This window comes from Vulpes vulpes, chromosome 4 (genome assembly GCF_048418805.1).
Source record: "Vulpes vulpes isolate BD-2025 chromosome 4, VulVul3, whole genome shotgun sequence".
NCBI lineage: Eukaryota > Metazoa > Chordata > Mammalia > Carnivora > Canidae > Vulpes > Vulpes vulpes.
Window position 1 is genome coordinate 38,044,933 of NC_132783.1, and position 18,862 is coordinate 38,063,794.

The 18,862-nt window shown below is 38.3% G+C and overlaps 1 protein-coding gene across 1 annotated transcript in view; it reads left to right on the forward strand.

Annotated features, from left to right (window-relative positions):
* The window catches only part of DKK2 (dickkopf WNT signaling pathway inhibitor 2), a 101,396-nt gene extending 93,475 nt beyond the window's left edge, over positions 1-7,921 (forward strand). Inside the window, exons 2-4 of the mRNA XM_026017611.2 lie at positions 1,468-1,618; positions 2,801-2,956; positions 5,580-7,921. Coding sequence (XP_025873396.1) covers positions 1,468-1,618; positions 2,801-2,956; positions 5,580-5,830 — 558 coding nt within the window. The 3' untranslated portion in view covers positions 5,831-7,921. The remainder of the gene's footprint in view (positions 1-1,467; positions 1,619-2,800; positions 2,957-5,579) is intronic.
* Positions 7,922-18,862: the final 10,941 nt, after the last annotated feature.

An 18,862-nucleotide genomic window follows, 5' to 3' on the forward strand; every position in this document is an offset into this window, starting at 1 on the left:
AACTCGAAATTTGTGATTTTCCTATTTTCTTTTGAGGGTCAAAAGTAAATTGTAATGATGGCGAAAGTGTATTTTTCCCCCATAGAACATGTAAAGTTTTCAGACTCCCATGTCAGCTTCACATTTATTTTCTCTGTCCAACTGAAGAGGATCAGATCTAAACAGGAAACATGAGGGCACTGAATGCAGCCACACATAGCAGGAGAAGGGCAGTGGGGGAAGAGAGTAGGAAAGGGTGAGAAAGAAAGAAGGAAAAAGAAATAGACCATGCTCACAAACCTAGGTCATCAAACCTCATTTCATAAGCAAAGCACTCAAATCACACTAATTATTTGAGAGCCACAAAAAGTTTAGCCCAATGGTTTACATTCATACCGTTTATGTGTGCTTAAAAACAATTACATAGCTTCTTTTTACTTTTTGTACTTCTCAATTAAAAAAAAAAACATGCATTGCTCTGAAAACAGGAAAGAACTACAAAAAAAAAAAAAAAGAACAACTTATAAACAAGTCTCCCTGTCAACATGCTTCAAAATATGAGGAAGTTTGATGTGTGGTATGACAATTCAGTTTCCTAACTTCCATCTCTGCAAACAGGGGCATTTTAAATGTCCCCCAAACTTCCAAGAGGCAAGGAGAACATAACTGGAAAATGTATTTTTATTTTGGGAGATGATCTAGGGCACTGCTTCAGTAGACTCAAATGGCGAGAAATGTAGGCACCATGTCTTTTCTGTATAAGTCAAAGGTGCAGTAGCCCATAGGACTGTTTTGTATGTAAAGAGCCTGCCTTTTTTGTTTCCTGAGAACACAAAGTAATTGGAGTTGAGCATTTCTCTGACCACTTAGGTCTCCACTGCTGCTCAGCACTGAGTTTGGAAAGAGGACCCTGTTCCTTGATTTCTTTTTGCCAAACAGCTCACTCCATCAAATGGTTCTAGAAGTGGCTCTCTGCTGCGCTCCTCACAGGCAGGAATTGTGGGGAGTCACTCTTAAAGAATTTGTTCCATAACTGGGCAAGGGATGTGTTTCAGCTTCTAGCACAGCCTTTGTTTCATTGAAACTTCCTCTCATCCAGTTTAGCAGATGAAAAATGCAATAGTGAGGCTGTTTCATTTACACCTTAAATCCCAAGCAGAATAACAATTGCGACTATTTCTGAGCGCCCGGAGTCACTCTTGGAAGCTCTACTGATCCACACAAAATGTAAATCCCAACTCCAAGGTTGTGCCAACAAAAATACTTGAGAAGCATCAACTTTATCTTCGTTTCTATCAACAGTACTTATATGGTGCTTGATGAAGTCAGCATCACTATATAAGATCTATGCTCAGAACATGGATTCAATGGCATATTTCCTTTGATGAGAAACCTAGTGTGATTTATTTTCCATTGTGATTTGCCATACGAACTCTTCATGTAATGGAATCTAATCTACTCTGCTTTTGGTGTTGTTCCACTTTACAGGCCTACCCTTGTAGCAGTGATAAGGAATGTGAGATTGGTAGATATTGCCACAGTCCCCACCAAGGATCATCAGCCTGCATGTTGTGTCGAAGGAAAAAGAAGCGCTGCCATAGAGATGGCATGTGTTGTCCTGGTACCCGCTGCAATAATGGTAAAGCTCTAGTTCAGTGTTGATGGGCCTCTTTCTTTTTATGTAGGAGACTTTTCTAGTAAGTTCGACTACATTCTCCTTACTTAGACCTCTGAAATGCAAGGATCCTTTCAAAATTGTCAGGGATTGGATCATGGTTTAAATATGTGTACCATTACTTGGATTGCCTCCTCAATCCTAGTTTTCCTGGACTCTGATCACCTTCCATATTTTATAATCTATGGCAATCTAGGACTTGCCATGCCTAGCACTTGCAATGCTGGATGTAAAGAGCTATAAACACATAAGTGAATATATGTAAAAGACCCAAAAAAGAACTTCTGTGAGTCCCTCTTGCAGTTTCATACCTCGATTCGTATATTCGAGGAGTCTTCTTTTAAAGGCCCCACCCTGCACCACACTCATAGTGAGGGAATGATTGGTTCCTCCAAAAGGAGATACGAAGAGTCTATTCCCCAGCCTTTCCATAAGCATGACTTTACCCAATCTCAATGAATTTACAGGCAGACAATTCAGCATCAATGATGAGATGAAGAATCACACAAAACGCATGATAAAACCATTAAATCATTATAGAAGGTGATCAGAAACATGAATTTAGTCATATAAAGCAGTATCATCAGACTCCTATCCCTGTACATGCTCCTGACCTCTGGGAAGAGTCCTATTGGAAGTACTTTAGACAGGTGAAGGGAAGAAGACCTCATACCATTAGTGATGTTTACAATGTAGACTAGAGTTATATTGTTAATTGAACAAAGGATCCTGAAAACTGGATCCTGAAAATGGATGTCTGGTCAGACATTTTAAAAGCCCGAATAGCTAATACTAGTTTAATGCTAAGTCACTATTCCAAACACTTCACACATATTCACAATAACTTAATGAAGTATTTTTATTCCTTTTTTTTTTTTTTTTTTGCCCATGGCCACTTGGTCTTGAGAGAGACAAGATTCAAGTTAAGGAAGCCTGACTTAGGCCAAACTATTTGATTCTATTTAATATTAAGCAATATGACTCAGTATTATTTATGTAAATAAATGAATGGCTGAATGAATAGAGGCTAGATAGATTAGATAGAGAGATAGAAGATAGCTTCACACCTCTCATCAGCAGAATACTTGGCTAAGAATCATACTTTATCGAATCAGATCAATCTAACAGCTTACTTACCATCTCCAGGCATCTGCATCCCTGTCACGGAGAGCATCTTAACCCCTCACATCCCAGCTCTGGATGGCACTCGACACAGAGATCGAAACCATGGCCATTACTCAAACCATGACTTGGGATGGCAAAATCTAGGAAGACAACACACTAAGATGTCACATATAAAAGGTAGGCTATCTGTAGTTCTATGTTTACTTTTTCTGGTTTTAAAAGAAGTAAAATTAAAATATAGGTAATTCATTTTATTGGTTTTAGAAAAAATACAAGGAAGATACTTCATTGATAAGATTCTGACTGAATTTATTAATTCTTAATTCTGAAGATGCTGAAGATTTCTAAGAGAGCTTAAATTGTTAGGAAATATATATTATGAAAATTGCAGCACCCTTGATCAATCATGCCATTTTCTAAACAGTCCTGCCTTCAAATGTTTGCAGTCATATGATTAAATCCCTAAGCTTTCAAATCTTTTTCTCACCTTTACAGAAATTTTATTTCACTGAACAACCACATAATAGACTATTCATAAACCAACTTATTGGTTTCTAGTAGGATTATGCATGGTCATAAAATCTTCATACTTGCATCAAAATATTTGGGAAGCCTAATCACTAACAGTAAAATTTGAAAGCATGAAATTATTGAACTTTATTACTAACAGTAAAATTTTGAAGGCAAGAAACACGTCCATTTTTAAAGGAGGTTTTTCTCAAGTGTGTTCTGTGAAGGATTACTCTTTCAAGACATGCTGTGAATAAAAGTGTGCTGTATTCAAGAGTCTTAAAATAATGCATTTCCTAGTTTCAGAACTTTATATAATTGATATATTGAGGGCTCTGAGAATTCTGGCAATGAGGAAAACTGGTTTTTAAAGTATGGGGCAGCCCGGGTGGCTCAGTGGTTTAGCACTGCCTTCACCTGGCAGGAGACCACTGCCAGGTCTCCTGGAGACCTGGGATGGAGTCCCACGTCGGGCTCCCTGCATGGAGCCTGCTTCTCCCTCTGCCTGTGTCTCTGTCTCTCTCTCTCTCTGTCTCTCATGAATAAATAGATAAAATCTTTAAAAAATAAAAATAAAATAAAACACTGTATGTCCCCATATTTCCTGACCACATAAGCATTTCCCCACATTTTCATGTTCTGCAGAGCTAGTATCCTATAGAATATCTGACCTGTTAGACCTAGAATATTAATGTTGACATGGATAGCACTAAAGAGATTGACAATTCCTCTTCAGTTATCCTCTGTCTGTACTCCCTGAAGACCTATGTCTTTACCCAGTATCCTATTTCTATCCCACCAAATTCATATGCATTTATTATTACAGGAGTATCCTTCCTTATTCAGTAGATAGCTATGTCACAGTACAGTTCCAAATTTACTAACATTTTTACTAACATTTTATATAGTTTTATGTGTAATTCTCTGATGGCATGGAGGAAGAACTCTCATGACATGGGCTAGTGGGTCATATCCACATATAACTACAGTGGGACTGGTTATATCTGGGATGACAGATAATCCTTTAGACCATGATTGGCATGTTATAGCCTGTGAGCCAAATCTGTCCTACTGCCTGTTTTTATAAAATGATGTTTTATTGGAACACAGACTTGCCTATATTTAGGCATTACTTATGTCTGCTTTTGTGACAGCATAATTGAGGAGTAACAGATCATATGGCCTAAAAAGCCTAAATATTTACAATCTGGCAAAAATACAGAGAAGTTTATTGACCCCTTCTTTATATAGGTTACACATCAACCCAGCTGTGATGCGTGTTTGCTCTTTGCTGAATCAGTCATTTTTTTCTGAATTAAATATCCAGATTTGTTCCTTTACATGTTTTTAATGATGGGTTCTTGGTTGACTCTGGGGTTGTCTGTCCCTTCTCTACTCCACTCTGAATCACAGCTCTTTACAGACTACCCGTCCTAGGCTCCCTGTCAGGTGGCTTCTGGCCATGTGAGTTTGGTTGCAGTGAGAGAAGCATGGGCAGGAAAAAGCCAACATGGTAGGCCTATCTCAACTAATGTTTCTGGCAGAACTGTATCTCTCTGGCGCTTTGGCTCCTGCCAGGTGGTCTCATTGGGATTCTAGTCCCAGCTAGCAGATTCGAAGCTCCAGATTCTGACATGATCTTCTCCTTTGGATCCTCCTGCCTAAATGTGGTGGTGGCCTCCTACTCTGTTGCTTTATCATCCTCTGGTACTTCTTAGCCCTGCCACCACATGTGTGCCTAGTGCTCTGCATTAAACATCTTCTGTTTTAAGTTTCTGTTTCCCTGGCTAGACACTGATGCATGGTTTTATAAGTCCCTGAGAATTTCAGCTCTGCCTTTGAATCAGAGTTTATTATTTACATCTTCTGAAGGTATCAAATTAATTACCTTGAAAGCAGTTCTCTTTATTTACTTATTTTTCACTCACCTAGTTAAAAAAATGATCAGAGAAATATCTAAAAGTAAAAGACCAAACATAGTACAACCAACGTGTTGTACAAATGCGGTACAACCAATGTGTTTCCATTATGCAATTTGTTAAAGCGAAAAGGAAGCACAGTCCTAGCTATTCATGAAACTTGATATTCTGACAGCAAATAATCAAAATAGACAATAAATGATTGAAATGATTAGAGGGAGAACTGATTGATATGAATCCAAGACTTTCCATTGTATATGATAACTTCATGGAAGACAGTATCAGTAAAAATATTGTACATGCTTCCAACTGCAAAAGAGAATTTGTTTCCAAAGTGTCATGGTAATATCTTTTGGCCATCATCTCTGTAGGGCACGAAGGAGACCCCTGCCTCCGATCATCAGATTGCATCGAAGGGTTTTGCTGTGCTCGCCACTTCTGGACCAAAATCTGCAAACCAGTTCTCCATCAGGGGGAAGTCTGTACCAAACAGCGCAAGAAGGGCTCTCATGGCCTGGAAATTTTCCAGCGATGTGACTGCGCAAAGGGCCTGTCATGTAAAGTATGGAAAGATGCCACCTACTCCTCTAAAGCCAGACTCCATGTGTGTCAGAAAATATGATCACCTCTGAGGAAATTCATCACTAGCAGACTGTGAATCTGTGTATTTAATGCATTATAACATGGTGGAAAATAGGATTTGGATTTCAGAAGAATGGCTAAAATAAGGAATGTGATAAGAATATAGAGATCACAGAGAGAGAAAAAAGGAAAAAAAATAAGCAGATTAGAAAGGGGTAACAAATGTAATACAACCAATGTGTTTCCATTATGCAATTTGTTTATGTAAATAATGTACACATTTGTGAAAATGCTATTACTTAAAACCAAAAAGCACACAGTGAGAATTATTGACGAATACCATGTGACTTTTCAAGAGTTTAGGCTGTGCTGGAGGATTGGTTTCCTTCAGATTGGTGATTGCCTATAGAAATAAACTAAAAGCCATATTTCAAATTCAAAGTTATACTTTAACAAAATAGTCCTTTGGCTTACAATAGGCTTTACATAAAAAGAGTTTTGTTAAATAAGAAACGAAAGCATGAAGCAGTTCATTTGCAACACAGGATCACCTTTTAGTTTGAAGCACTATTCCTAGGACTCAGTGAAAGGCCTTGGTAGACAAGAAAAAAAAGCAGTCAATATTTTCCAAATAATTTCAAAGTAATTGCAAGACTTTTATGAGGACTTTAGGAGAAGCCAAACTTGTTTTTCTTCAAACTGCTTATTTAGAGTTTTCAAAAATTTACTTTCACCGGTAATTACTAAGAACCAGTATAAGATAAAACATTCTAAAGGGATAACATTGTGCCTTTTCTTGATTGTATGTGATTCCTACCTTGAATATATTTTATTCTCCAATTAATTGTGAATAGTACCGAGCAGAATTTCACAGACTGCAAACATTTCTAAGGAGTCCAAGATACAGAATCAACACTAATAGACTGTTAATTTTTGAAGCTTTGGCATTCCCTGTGTTTGATAGAATTTAGGTTGGTAAATACATTTATTCTCTACACTTGCAGTGGTATAGTCAGGTAAAGCTGATAATAGAGACTTGATCTACATTTGTCCTACACTAAAGGATACAAAGGAAATGGAAAAAAACTTTGTCCAGTGCCCAGGTTTTGGCAACATGTCGATCATGTATCTGAAGCACAAACTGACTATTCATATTTGAAGCCCGAGGCCGCAAAACCTAAGTGGAAGTTTTCCACGGGATTTGCTATCACAATATTTACAATACAGATGAGTTCTGTGTAGGTCACTAGTTGACCTCAAAATATTTATTTTTTATTTTTGAGGTCCTAGAATAATATGAGGAGTTCTCATGAAGTGGACTCCCAAAGCGGGTAGTATAGTAAGGTTCCATTGCCCTCCATAAACTTCTAACTTGCCAATGGCACCACCTGAAATTTCTGTACCAAACTCTCTGTGCAGCAGCTTTTTTTTTTCCCCAAAGATATCATTTCTGGAATGAAATAACTTGTAAAATCTACATATTGCTAACCTATAGAAACCACAGTTTCCAAATTCTTTGAAACCATTTTATTACTTTTTTTTTACTTTACTCAGTTCTAAATATTATGTCTAGAGCATAAGGCAAAAAAGTTATCTTATAGTTGTTACTTTTGACCTTTTCTTTTATAGACTGCAAGTCACTCCTTAATTTTCTTTTACTTAGACCCCTTCTGCAGTTTCAAATTCAAGTTTTCCCCATAGAAATTGAATCTGAGCCTGCATGTCTATTAAGAGTTTCAGCTTCCCATACACATTTACTAGGGCGAGTAAGATTTACATTCTTTCCACATGTCTGCTAAAACAAAAATTATAAGCTGATCTATCCAAGAACCAAAGTCTGTGCAAACAGGTTTCTATAAGCTTGGCAACATGAAAATGGAACATTTCAGTCAAACATTTCCTCTATAGCAATCACATTTACAATCTGGTTTTTGCATTATTTCCCTTATGTACATCCCAAAATTATTATTTGAAGTAATTTATTTACAGGAAATGTTAATGAGATGTATTTTCTTATAGAGATATTTCTTACAGAAAGCTTTGTAGCAGAATATATTTGCAGCTATTGACTTTGTAATTTAGGGAAAATGTATAATAAGATAAAATATATTAAATTTTTCTCCTTCAAAAATGGAATTCAAATTTCCTTCTGTTTTGCTTGTGAGAAAAGCTTTCATAGAATCAGATTCTCAGAGTTCAAATGGGCTTGATCTGATTTGACAGTTGGGGTGGGAATCCTTTGGAGGACATCACCATGAGATGATCTAAGGCAGTTTACTATTACTAAAGGCAGCTTATTCATGGCAGGACAGATACAATTATCAGGAAGTTATTTTTTCATTAAAATATCCCAGAATGTGCTCTCTATGCATTTATTCTTACTTTGTGTTCTGGAACGTCTTGGAATAAGGGCTTTCCACAAACTTCTTCAAAATGCTTGAAGCCACCTAGCCTATTTCCTATAGTCTTCTACTCTGATTAAAGTTTCCCCAAATAGAGATTCCAACACCGTTAGCATATTGGTTCATTCCCCTATGGCACAAGGAAGCCACAGAATATCTTTATCCCTATATGGATACAGACTGAGTTACCTGGCCCTGAAGTACACTCAAAGCCATTTCATGGGAAAGTCTTTTCTCTGCTCCTAAACACAGAGATGTCAGGAGTGTTTGAAGTTTATCAAACAGTACTCACCAATTTTGAGACTGAGAGCGATTGTAGAACCTCATGTTGTATTAGAGATTTTAATGGGCTGGAAATGTGGAAAATAAACATTTGGTGACAGTGGAATAGATTAAGTGTAGCTATGGCAGCATAATGAAGCTGAAACAGTCCCATAGCTAGAGGTCAGAGTTGAAGATACCTCAAGCATTGCTGAAATAACTCCCACATTATTCTAATTAGTCACTTAAATAGTTATTCTTAAATAGTTATCCATTTCCTCAAATTAAGAACATTTGTATTTCCTAGCTACAGTGTATTTTTAGACTATCACAGTCATATGGGTGATATTTTTCTTTTCCACTGAGCTTAGGGAGATGCTCTGAAAACTGACAAATTGTCCTGACTTCCCTTTTAGCCAAGAAACACAATGCCCTATCACAGCCCTAAGATTTGAGTGGGGAAACAATCAATTACACTTTTCTCCACGCCCTAAAATCAGGCCATTTGAGAAAAAAAAAAGTTAAGAAAGAAAGGCAGATGACAGATTACCCCCAGCTGATAAAGTTACTGGAGAGTATGGTGTGTAGCATGGGTCAGAGGAAGCTAGAAAGAGCCAGGTTCCAGAGCAAGATACTAGAAAGTTGCCATTCTCAGACAACATCATTTCTGTCTGTGGCGGCTGCCCCTATAAAATTTACTGCATGGATGGGAAGAACAGAATGACACACTTTCTTCTGGCAATTTGTGCCAAAGAAGAAGGGTGGGGAAAGAACAGAACTATGCATTTCTCCTTCAAGAATCTCATTTGAATTCTGCAAAACTGGATAATTCACAGCACATGAAAGGAGTAAGTGAGGGATAGAGACAAAGATTATTATACACTGCACATTCAACTAATGTTAAGAACCAGAAAAGAATAAACCTCTCCCCCACATCATTCCCCAGATCTTTATATTCTTAACACATTGTACATAGCCATTTATTTATGATGAACATACCATCATAGATCAGCTGTCTATTAAAGCAGCACCTGATAAAGTCTTTCTCCCAATGTTGGTCACTCCTTTATGGATATTCTCAGGACCAGGGGTGGAAAATTTAGATTTTTATCCCCAGAATATGGCAAGATGGATGAAAATAATTCATTAATTCAATTGACTTTAATTTAACCACATTAAACTCAGGGTTGGAAAATAATTCCTCTTTCTTTTTAGCATCTCAAATTATGTCCCTCATATTATCCACCACAATCTATCAGTGGTTCTGCAGTGAGATTAAATGACACATTGGATATCTGAAAATAAAACATAGAAAAAGTACTCCAATCATAAAACTCCAACAACCCAAAGACTTTTGAATATAAATCCTCTTCCATCAAGAAGTCCCTAGGTGAAATTATTGTATGAAGTAAATCCTCTTGCATGTTAAAGTCAAAATAAATTGAAGTCCAAAGAATTTAGAGTCTATATTTGTTATCTTCCTCTTTAGAATAAGGAATCCAAAGAAACTGAAATTCTAAATCTTTAAGTTAATGGCTTAAGTTTTCCTCCCTCATCTCATATTCTGCTGTCTTAGCTGGAGGGTTTATTGATGCCTTGGTAGAGTTGGACTCTTTCAGCAGCTATGGCCTGGATAGTGTCTCACTAGACGATTCAAATTTTTTTAAAGATTTTATTTGAGAAAGAGAAAGAGTGGGAAAGAGAGAGAGAGGGCACACATGCACAACGGGGGAGGGACAGAGGTAGAAGCTGCTCCCTGCTGAGTGCAGAGCCTACCTTGAGCTAGACTCCAGGACCCTGAGATCATGGCTTGAGCCAAAATCAACAGTCCAATGCTTAACTGACTGAGCCATCCAGGACCTGCTGAGAGACTTAATTTTTAATAATATCAAATCAGTTTTTGGGTGCATATGATTAATTCAAAGATATCACTGCATTTAGAAAATAAGGCAATCTCTAGCTCTTAGATATACTAGGCAATATACTGTTAACAAATCTAGGACCTGGTGTTGTCAAAAGCATAGCAAAGATGCTTGGAATCTGAGTGAAAGAAGACAGATGGGGGGAAAAAATCTTTGTTTTTGCTTTGTTGAAAATGTCAACTAATCCCTCCCAAAAATGTCTACTAACCCAAATAAGTTATCTAGAACCCAGGACCCATGTACTTAAACTTAATTGGGAAAAACATCACATCAAGATTTTAGATACAGCGCTATATTTTAACATGTGATAGGGTGGGAGGAGAATTCACCCATGTAGTCCATCCACTTTTAGAGTGAGTGGTATCTGAGGCATTATTGCTTTAATATAAAATTGGTCAAATTTAGAAACTCCCAACTAGGTTTTAGCCTCGTTGGGACTTCTTTTTTACATACCTAGCTTATTCAAAGTATCCCCAGTGCTTGAGAATAAGTTTGATCTGGTGATATGGGCTCCATAATATCTTACAAGTTGATCTTTTTTAGGAGTGTGCCATATGGATGCTTTCCACCACTTCATGCATTACTTATTTCCTCATCTCTGCATTTATTCAATCTGTAGAAGCGCGACAAATTCCTGAAATAAAACTGCTACTGACACTCCTGAAAATTATTTTAGCAAATGGTGCCCCAAGGCACAAAAGACACTTCCAGCTTACATTCCTTCACTCAACACATACTCACCCAGAATGCCTTCTATGTGCCAGGCAGCTTTGTAGGCACAGTGGATAGAAGCAGAAAACTAAAGCAAAGTTCATCCTTTCATTGTTTTTATATTCCAGTTATTTAAAAATAACTGGCAATAGCTGGGAGGCAGAAAATAATTAAACAAAAATTATATAAATACTATAGGAGAGAGAGGATGAGCCCTATGAAGAAAATTGAAGCAGTGTAAAGAAACAGAGAGAGGCAAGTAGTGCCATTTTAGATCCCGTGGCCAGGCAAGATCTCTTAGAGGATGCAAATATGAGGAGAAACCTGAGTGAAGTGAGGGGTTGGAAATAGGAATGTCTGGAGAAACAGAAGAACAGGAAGAAAAATATGGGCAAACATTTGGCATTGGGAGGAAGTTGAACGGGAGACTCCAATGGGATGGGTAAGGGAAGAGAGGTGGAAGATAAGGTCAGAGAATGAGTTGGGCCAGACTGTGTAGAACTTTATTGACTACGTATTGTAGTACCTTCATAAGCATTTTTATTTTGAAAGAGAGATGGAGCTGGTGAGACCTTTTGAGCAGAGGAGTAGCCTGAGTTAACAGGTTTTCAAAGGTTCTCGCAGGCTACTATGTAGAAAGAGAGAACTGAATCCAGGAAAGAATCACTGGAGGCTTAGATTTGTGAGGTAAGATGGAGGTCATAAGAGGTAGTTGGATTTAGGGTATGTTGGGGCAGAGCCGACTAGATTTGCTGCTGGACTGGATGCAGGCTTTGTGGATGGCAGGGCCTCTCCAGCCTAGCCCAAGGTTGAAGATCATTAAGACATTGTTGGTAAGGAAAAAAAAAGGTTTAGAAAGCTCTTTCCTGGGTGGCTCGGCCAGTTCAGTGTCTGCCTTTGGCTCAGGTCATGATCCTAGGATCCTGGGATTGAGGCCTGGGTCCGGCTCCCTGCTCAGTGGGGAGCCTGCTTCTCCCTCTGCCTCTGCCTGCCACCACCCACTCCCGGCCCTCTGTGCTCTCTCTTTCTCTCTCTCTGTCAAATAAATAGATAAAATATTAAAAAAAAAAAACAAATAAAACAAAAACAAAAACCTCTTTCCTGTACAGCACCTTTGTATTTAATATCCAAAGGAAGAATAGTCCTCATAGAATATTGACAACTCTTTAGAAAATTGTCCTTTGCAAATTTCTCACCAGCCATCTTGAGAGCTTGAGAAAAAAAATTATACAAAGGAGAGATCAAGTCAACAGAAAGAGAGAACTTGTTGGATGCATTAAGAAAAGCAGTTGCAGACAAATGGGAGAATGAAAGGGTGGCAGGAAGACATGGAAAAGGGTATAAACAGGGGCCAGAGCACAGAAACTGAGCAGAGAGAATTTTAAGACAGGATGTAGGAAAGAGATACATCAAATAGAATGCTAGAAATCCTAAAAGGTACAAATAAGAAACCTCAATTTGATACAGATGTCAAATAGTGTCAAGGAAAGCTTATGGGAAGAGAACAGCTGACTCACAGCAGTAGGTTTAGAAAATTATTGAAGCAAAGGGTGTAGCCCAGGCAACACTCCCATTGACTTTGGGCCAATGAGTTGCAGTAAAGGCCAATTTGTCAAAGCAAGCCACAGTTCTCTTTGAGTTTTAAGTAATTGTAGAGGGTAGGACCTGGGAAATCTAAAGAAATAACAATATGCAAGTAATTGAAGTACTTTCATGAGAAATACACTTGCCATCATACCTCTCACACATACGTCATGAATACCACAATGCACAACCTTTTAAAGTTTCCTGAGGGTCAACATTTCTTATAGATGCCATAGACTTGTTTTATTTGCTCCACACCTTCCCACTTCACTGCACCTGCTACACCAGTCATCATTTGTGTTTAATGGCCAGTCAGCCTCTGGGGGCTAGTAACAGATGGAGGACATCAGATCAGCTAATGCACATAAAATACTCTAAGTCCCACTTAGGCTTTTCAGGCAGACTATGAAATTGAGATCATTTTATCCTCCATTTCTTTTCTACCTTGCCTATCACACCTTACCACTGTGCTCTTGTATGTTGCAATGCACATTTATTCTTTCTCCAATTGTATGACATCCTTAAAGCTTATTAGAATATAGGAAAAACAACCAATGTCTACTGAAATTTCCCAGTAATGCTCAAACTACTTAACACACATCCACATCTTATAACTTTCCAAGACCCAAATATAGTGATGCTACCTTTTACAATGCCTGAGAGGAATACAGAGCAAAACTCAATTTTACATGTTTCAAGGGACCTTGAATCCTCTACGGTGAGTATACTTCCCAATACACCATCGGCTTCAGTTTGGGATTGTTAAAAATCATTCTTAGATGTGGAGAAATGTGAGGAGTTTACACAAAACCTTCCTTAAACTAAAAGCAGTAGGTACAACTTAAAAGTAGTTAGGATTTCCTACTTTAATGAGTGAAAGTTGCTCAAAAACAGTTTTAGAAGAGAATAGGTACGTATTATTTAACAGGGAAAAACAATCTTAAGAAAAATCTGCTAGTGTTAAGAGTGGGACAGACTGAAGAGATTGACCATCTGGGAGAAGGACAGGCAGAGACAATTCAAGAAAATATTCAGGGAGCAGGAAGTGTAAACTTTCTTTGAAGAAACTTTTGTTTTGGTAGTCTTGAAATAAGTCAAAGGAAGATTTTATTTTATTTTTTAATTTAAATTCAATTACCCAACATATAGTACATCATTAGTTTCAGATGTAGAGTTCAGTTATTCATCAGTTGCATATAACACCCAGTGCTCATCACATCACATGCCCTCCTTAAGTTCATCACCCAGTTACCCCACCCCCCTACACACCTCTCCAGCAACTCTCAGTTTGTTTCCTATAGTTAGGAGTCTTTTATCGTTTCTCTCCCTCTCTGGTTTCTTCCCATTCAGTTTTCCCTCCCTTCCCCTATGATCCTCTGCACTGTTTCTTTCTTTCTTTTTTTAAAAAGATTTTATTTATTTTCTATTTTTTATTGGAGTTTGATTTGCCAACATATAGGATAACACCCAGTGCTCATCCCGTCAAGTGCCCTCCTCAGTGCCTGTCACCCAATCACCCCAACCCCCTGCCCACCTCCCTTCCACTACCCCTTTTTCGTTTCCCAGAGTTAGGAGTCTCTCATGTTCTGTCACCCTCACTGATATTTCCCACTCATTTTCTCTCCTTTCCCCTAAATTCCTTTCACTATTTTTTATATTCCCCACATGAATGAGACCATATAATGTTTGTCCGATTGACTTACTTCACTCAGCATAATACCCTCCAGTTCCTTCCACGCTGAAGCAAATGGTGGGTATTTGTCGTTTCTAATGGCTGAGCAATACTCCATTGTATACATAAACCACATCTTCTTTATCCATTCATCTTTCGATGGACACCGAGGCTCCTTCCACAGTTTGGCTATTGGGGACATTGCTGCTATAAACATTGGAGTGCAGGTGTCTCAGTTTTTCACTGCAGCTGTATCTTTGGGGTAAATCCCCAGCAGTGCAATTGCTGAGTCAGGGTAGTTCTATTTTTAACTCTTTTATTAAAGATTTTATTTGTTAATTCATGAAAGACACACACACACAGAGGCAGAGACACAGGCAGAGGGAGAAGCAGGCTCCATCCAGGGAGCCCGATGTGGGGCTCGATCCTGGGACGCCAGGATCACGCCCTGAGCCAAAGGCAGACACTCAACCTCTGAGCCGCCCAGATGTCCCTGCACTGTTTCTTATATTCTACATATGAGTGAAATCATATGATAATCGTCTTTCTCTGATTGACTTGTTTTGCTCAAGTCAATCCATCCATATTGATGTAAATGGTAAGATTTCATCCTTTCTGATGGCTGAGAAGCATTTAAAGAGAAGGATTCACAGGGTGAAAACTGGCTGTTAAGGATGGGAGTTTCACAGAAAAGCCAATGACTTAAGGACTATCCAAACAAAATATTAGACTAGTTCAACATCCCTCTCCTATTCTTCAGGTCATCTGCCAAGAACACTGCTCTTATCTCATCATCAATTGGCAAAGAAGAATGTTCATAGGGACCCTCCCATAGGATATACACAATAGTAATGATAATAATCGGCAACTTTTACATTGCCTCAGGATGCCATCAAGTGTGATACTTTATTCCTTACAATATGCTTGTAACTCTTGTCTTTCTTTAATGTTTACTGTGACCAGGTGGTGGCTTAGCAGTGCCTCTAGTTCATCTCAAAGCAAACCCTCTATAGCCAAGAGGGCTGGAATCAGGATTTGAGACCCTTTCTGTGAGGCAGGAGTCTGCACTGTTATCTATTAGCTTATGCTGCCTCCACTGGAAATAACCACTCCTCTTATAATTTTGGGGATTCTGTGGCTCACCTACTGACACAGAGCTCATGAGCATCAGAGCTGAGGTTAGTCTGTCTTTCATAACTATTTCTTCACACTAGGATTTACTGAGTCTTCTTTCCCTGAAAACATGTTAGTTAGTGTGGGAATTAGGACTAACAATGTATCACTGTCTTCTCAGTAGAGATGTCTCCTCATGGATTTCTTCCCAGTGGACAAAGTTGCGCAGTTAGTATTTGGACAACACTAACAAGAACAGCTTATCTGACTGTAACAGTTTATAAAGTTTACAAATAAATACTATATCAGAGTGGGGTAAGAAAAGACTGTATAATGACCACAATTTGCTGTTTAGAAAAAAAAAAGCCACAGGGGTGCCTGGGGGCTCAGTCAGTTAAGAATCCGACTTTTGATTTTGGCTCAGGTCATGATTTCAGGGTTGTTAGATCAAGCCCCACATCAGTCTTCATGCTCAGTGGTGAGTCTGTTTGAAGATTCTCTTCCTCAGCCCTCCCCCTATATATATTCTCTCCCTAAAATAAATAAATAAATCTTAAAAATACCCCACAACTTTTAGTTTGTAAATTGGTTTCCATAAAAATGTCCTAAGTTGGAAAGATCTTTATTGCTTACTGGGTTGACATAATTATTAAGTTGTAATATACTTTAAGTCACTTTTTAAAAAGGTACCTAATTGATGGTTTTCCTTTGCCCTCTTGTGTCCCAGGAGATTGACTGGTATCAACTACATCAGTAGGTTTCCTAAATCTCTAGTTCCTTGCTGGGTTTGGCTAAGGAAGACACTTGAAGAAGATCTGACAGTGAGAATACAGGGCTCTTGACTCTCTGACACGGCATAGTTTGGTAGTGGTTGTATTCCTCCATTAAAGGCCATAGATGGGGATGAGCACCCTTTTTCTGACTCCTCTCCAGGTTTCAGGGATGACTCCTACAGGCAAAGAAATGTTAAGTCCTATTAATTCTAGGCCTGAGTGCATCAACATCCCTTGGTGTTTTTCCCTACTACTACCTACACCATTATAAATTCACCTTCATCAATCTCTCCCCAGTGACCTGTCTCTGTCTGCCATCTGTTTCCTGCCAGGACCCTGACTGATACTTGACCTAGGTATAAATGTTGATCTGCTTTTCCTTTTCACTGTTCTCCTTCACAGTCTTTGAAAGTCAAGATGTAACATCATAAAGATGGCAAATTATCAAGTCCAGGGCTTCATCTGGCTTCCATTCATGTTTAGTGTTGTCTACTAAACACTTGAATTTAGTATGATGGCTTGTATCTTAATTTTAGGAAAATTTGTACTATTTGCTAACATTGAGAAAATGGAAAGTTCTTACATAAAAATCTGTATTTCCAGATCAGCCTGAAAAAGAAGACAAAACAAAACACTGTGAGCTATAGGAAAATTCTGGTCCTGAATTTCTGGCACCAACGATTGACTAGAGCTAAGAGGGGCTGGAGTTCTCTAACCTCTAACTCTTTGTAGTTCCCATCTCTCTCTGGTGTTTTGAGCATCCATTGCTATATGTGTGTATTTTATTATGGTTGGCCTTTTTTTTCTTATACATTTAGAGAAAAGAGAAATGTCACATTCCTCTACTCCAATAACCAGTCTCCCACTACCTCAGAATACCCTCTAAATCCAGTGTGACCTGGACTCTGCTTACCTTCTTGACCTGTCTCCTATCTCTCTCCCCTTTGGCACTCCATCTTAGATGAGTTTATTTTCTCTTTCCTGAGCCCACCAAGATTGTTCCTATCAAACTCACCTTTTGCCCTAGTATAGTTTCCATATACATCCCCTCCCTATGATTCATAGAGGTCCATCAAATGCTCTCTCTTCAAAAAGGTCTTCTCTCTAGAACATAAAAGTCTCCATTTTGAGAGGATCTACCATGTATGCTCACAACTCTAGTATCTTATTCTTTCTTCTGGATCCTCTACCAGTAAATCCATAAATTGTAGTTGCAAGTGAACTAATACCACATGACCTCTCCCTGGTCCAGATTGCAAATGTTGCTTCAGCTCTGGGATTAAGAGGTAGAAGACTTATTGTGCAGTATTAAAACCAGATGGTGTTATTTTAATTAGAGTAATGGGGGTTTTTAATCAGGAAAAGTGCACTAACAAAGCCAGGATATATCATCATGACCATTTTAAAAATCGGCAAAGAATTGCAAAGTCATTATTTTAGAATATCCCTGAAGTTTTTCTGTAGAAACATGTTTCCATTAACATGTATTTGCAAGTCTTTTCCAAAATTCCTTCCCTAAGCTTTTATTTTTTTAACTCTTTCTATGAAGAGACAAAACCACAAATATCTTAAGGGGCACATAAGCATGCTTCATTTGGGGGTGTGGGTGTGTATGTGTGTGTATTTCTGCATGCCTAAGGTGCGTTCTCCTCAAAAATAAATAAAATAAAAGACAAATCCTCCCTTTGGAACCATTCACCACAAGAGATCCCTATGAGAAAAGTGAAATTTAATTTGGGAGGGATGAATGGAACAATCTGGTCCCATAAGTAGTGCAATATACTTAGCTCCATTCCAATCATTTTAATAACTCACGCCCACTCTTTATCCCTTTCACTTGCCTGTGTTTTAGCACTTCTATGTATACCTCCAGAGACCCCAGCATTCTTTCCATGTTTCTGACACTTGTGCTTATACGTATTGGGGCTGATCCTCTCTCCTCCATTAGATTTTAAATTTATGGTGCACCAAGAACTTTATAACTCCCCACTTTACTTAGTAGCCCCACAGCTGAAGCCTCACCTCTTTCATGAACTCTCCCTTAGACCCTTCTGACCTTTGCTGATCCTGTCCTTCTCCAAAATCATATTGCAGTTTTCACTGCATTACATCCCACAGCACTTTCTGTAATAACATGTGCTGAGCACTTGTTAGATGACACACACTTTTCTCTGTGCTTTATATGCATTACTAAATTTAATTCTGATAATAACCTTGTGCATCAGGTACTATTCTTTACACCAATCCAATGGACTTGATTAAGACATTTGAACAAGCCATACAACTAGTAAATGTTATCCTCATCAAGTTTTCTGAATCTAGAACATTCTTTTTAACCATTCTGCTTCATCATGTTACACAATCTCCCTCACATATAATGCTTATTCATTTATGAATTATGTCCTATAAATTAGTTGAGTCTCAGCCAAATATCATACAACTCCTGCAGTGCCCAGATCTCACTTGGAAGGTACTCAATAAATACATCTGAGTGAATTCAGAAGCAGTATTGGTAACTAAGCTGTCTCCTGAAAGTCTCTATGTCAACTCACCTATTTGCATGTAGCCAACTCTTCAAAATCTATAAGATTTTAACATTTCTGTTTTGAGATCATCAGGATATTTGAAGGAAAT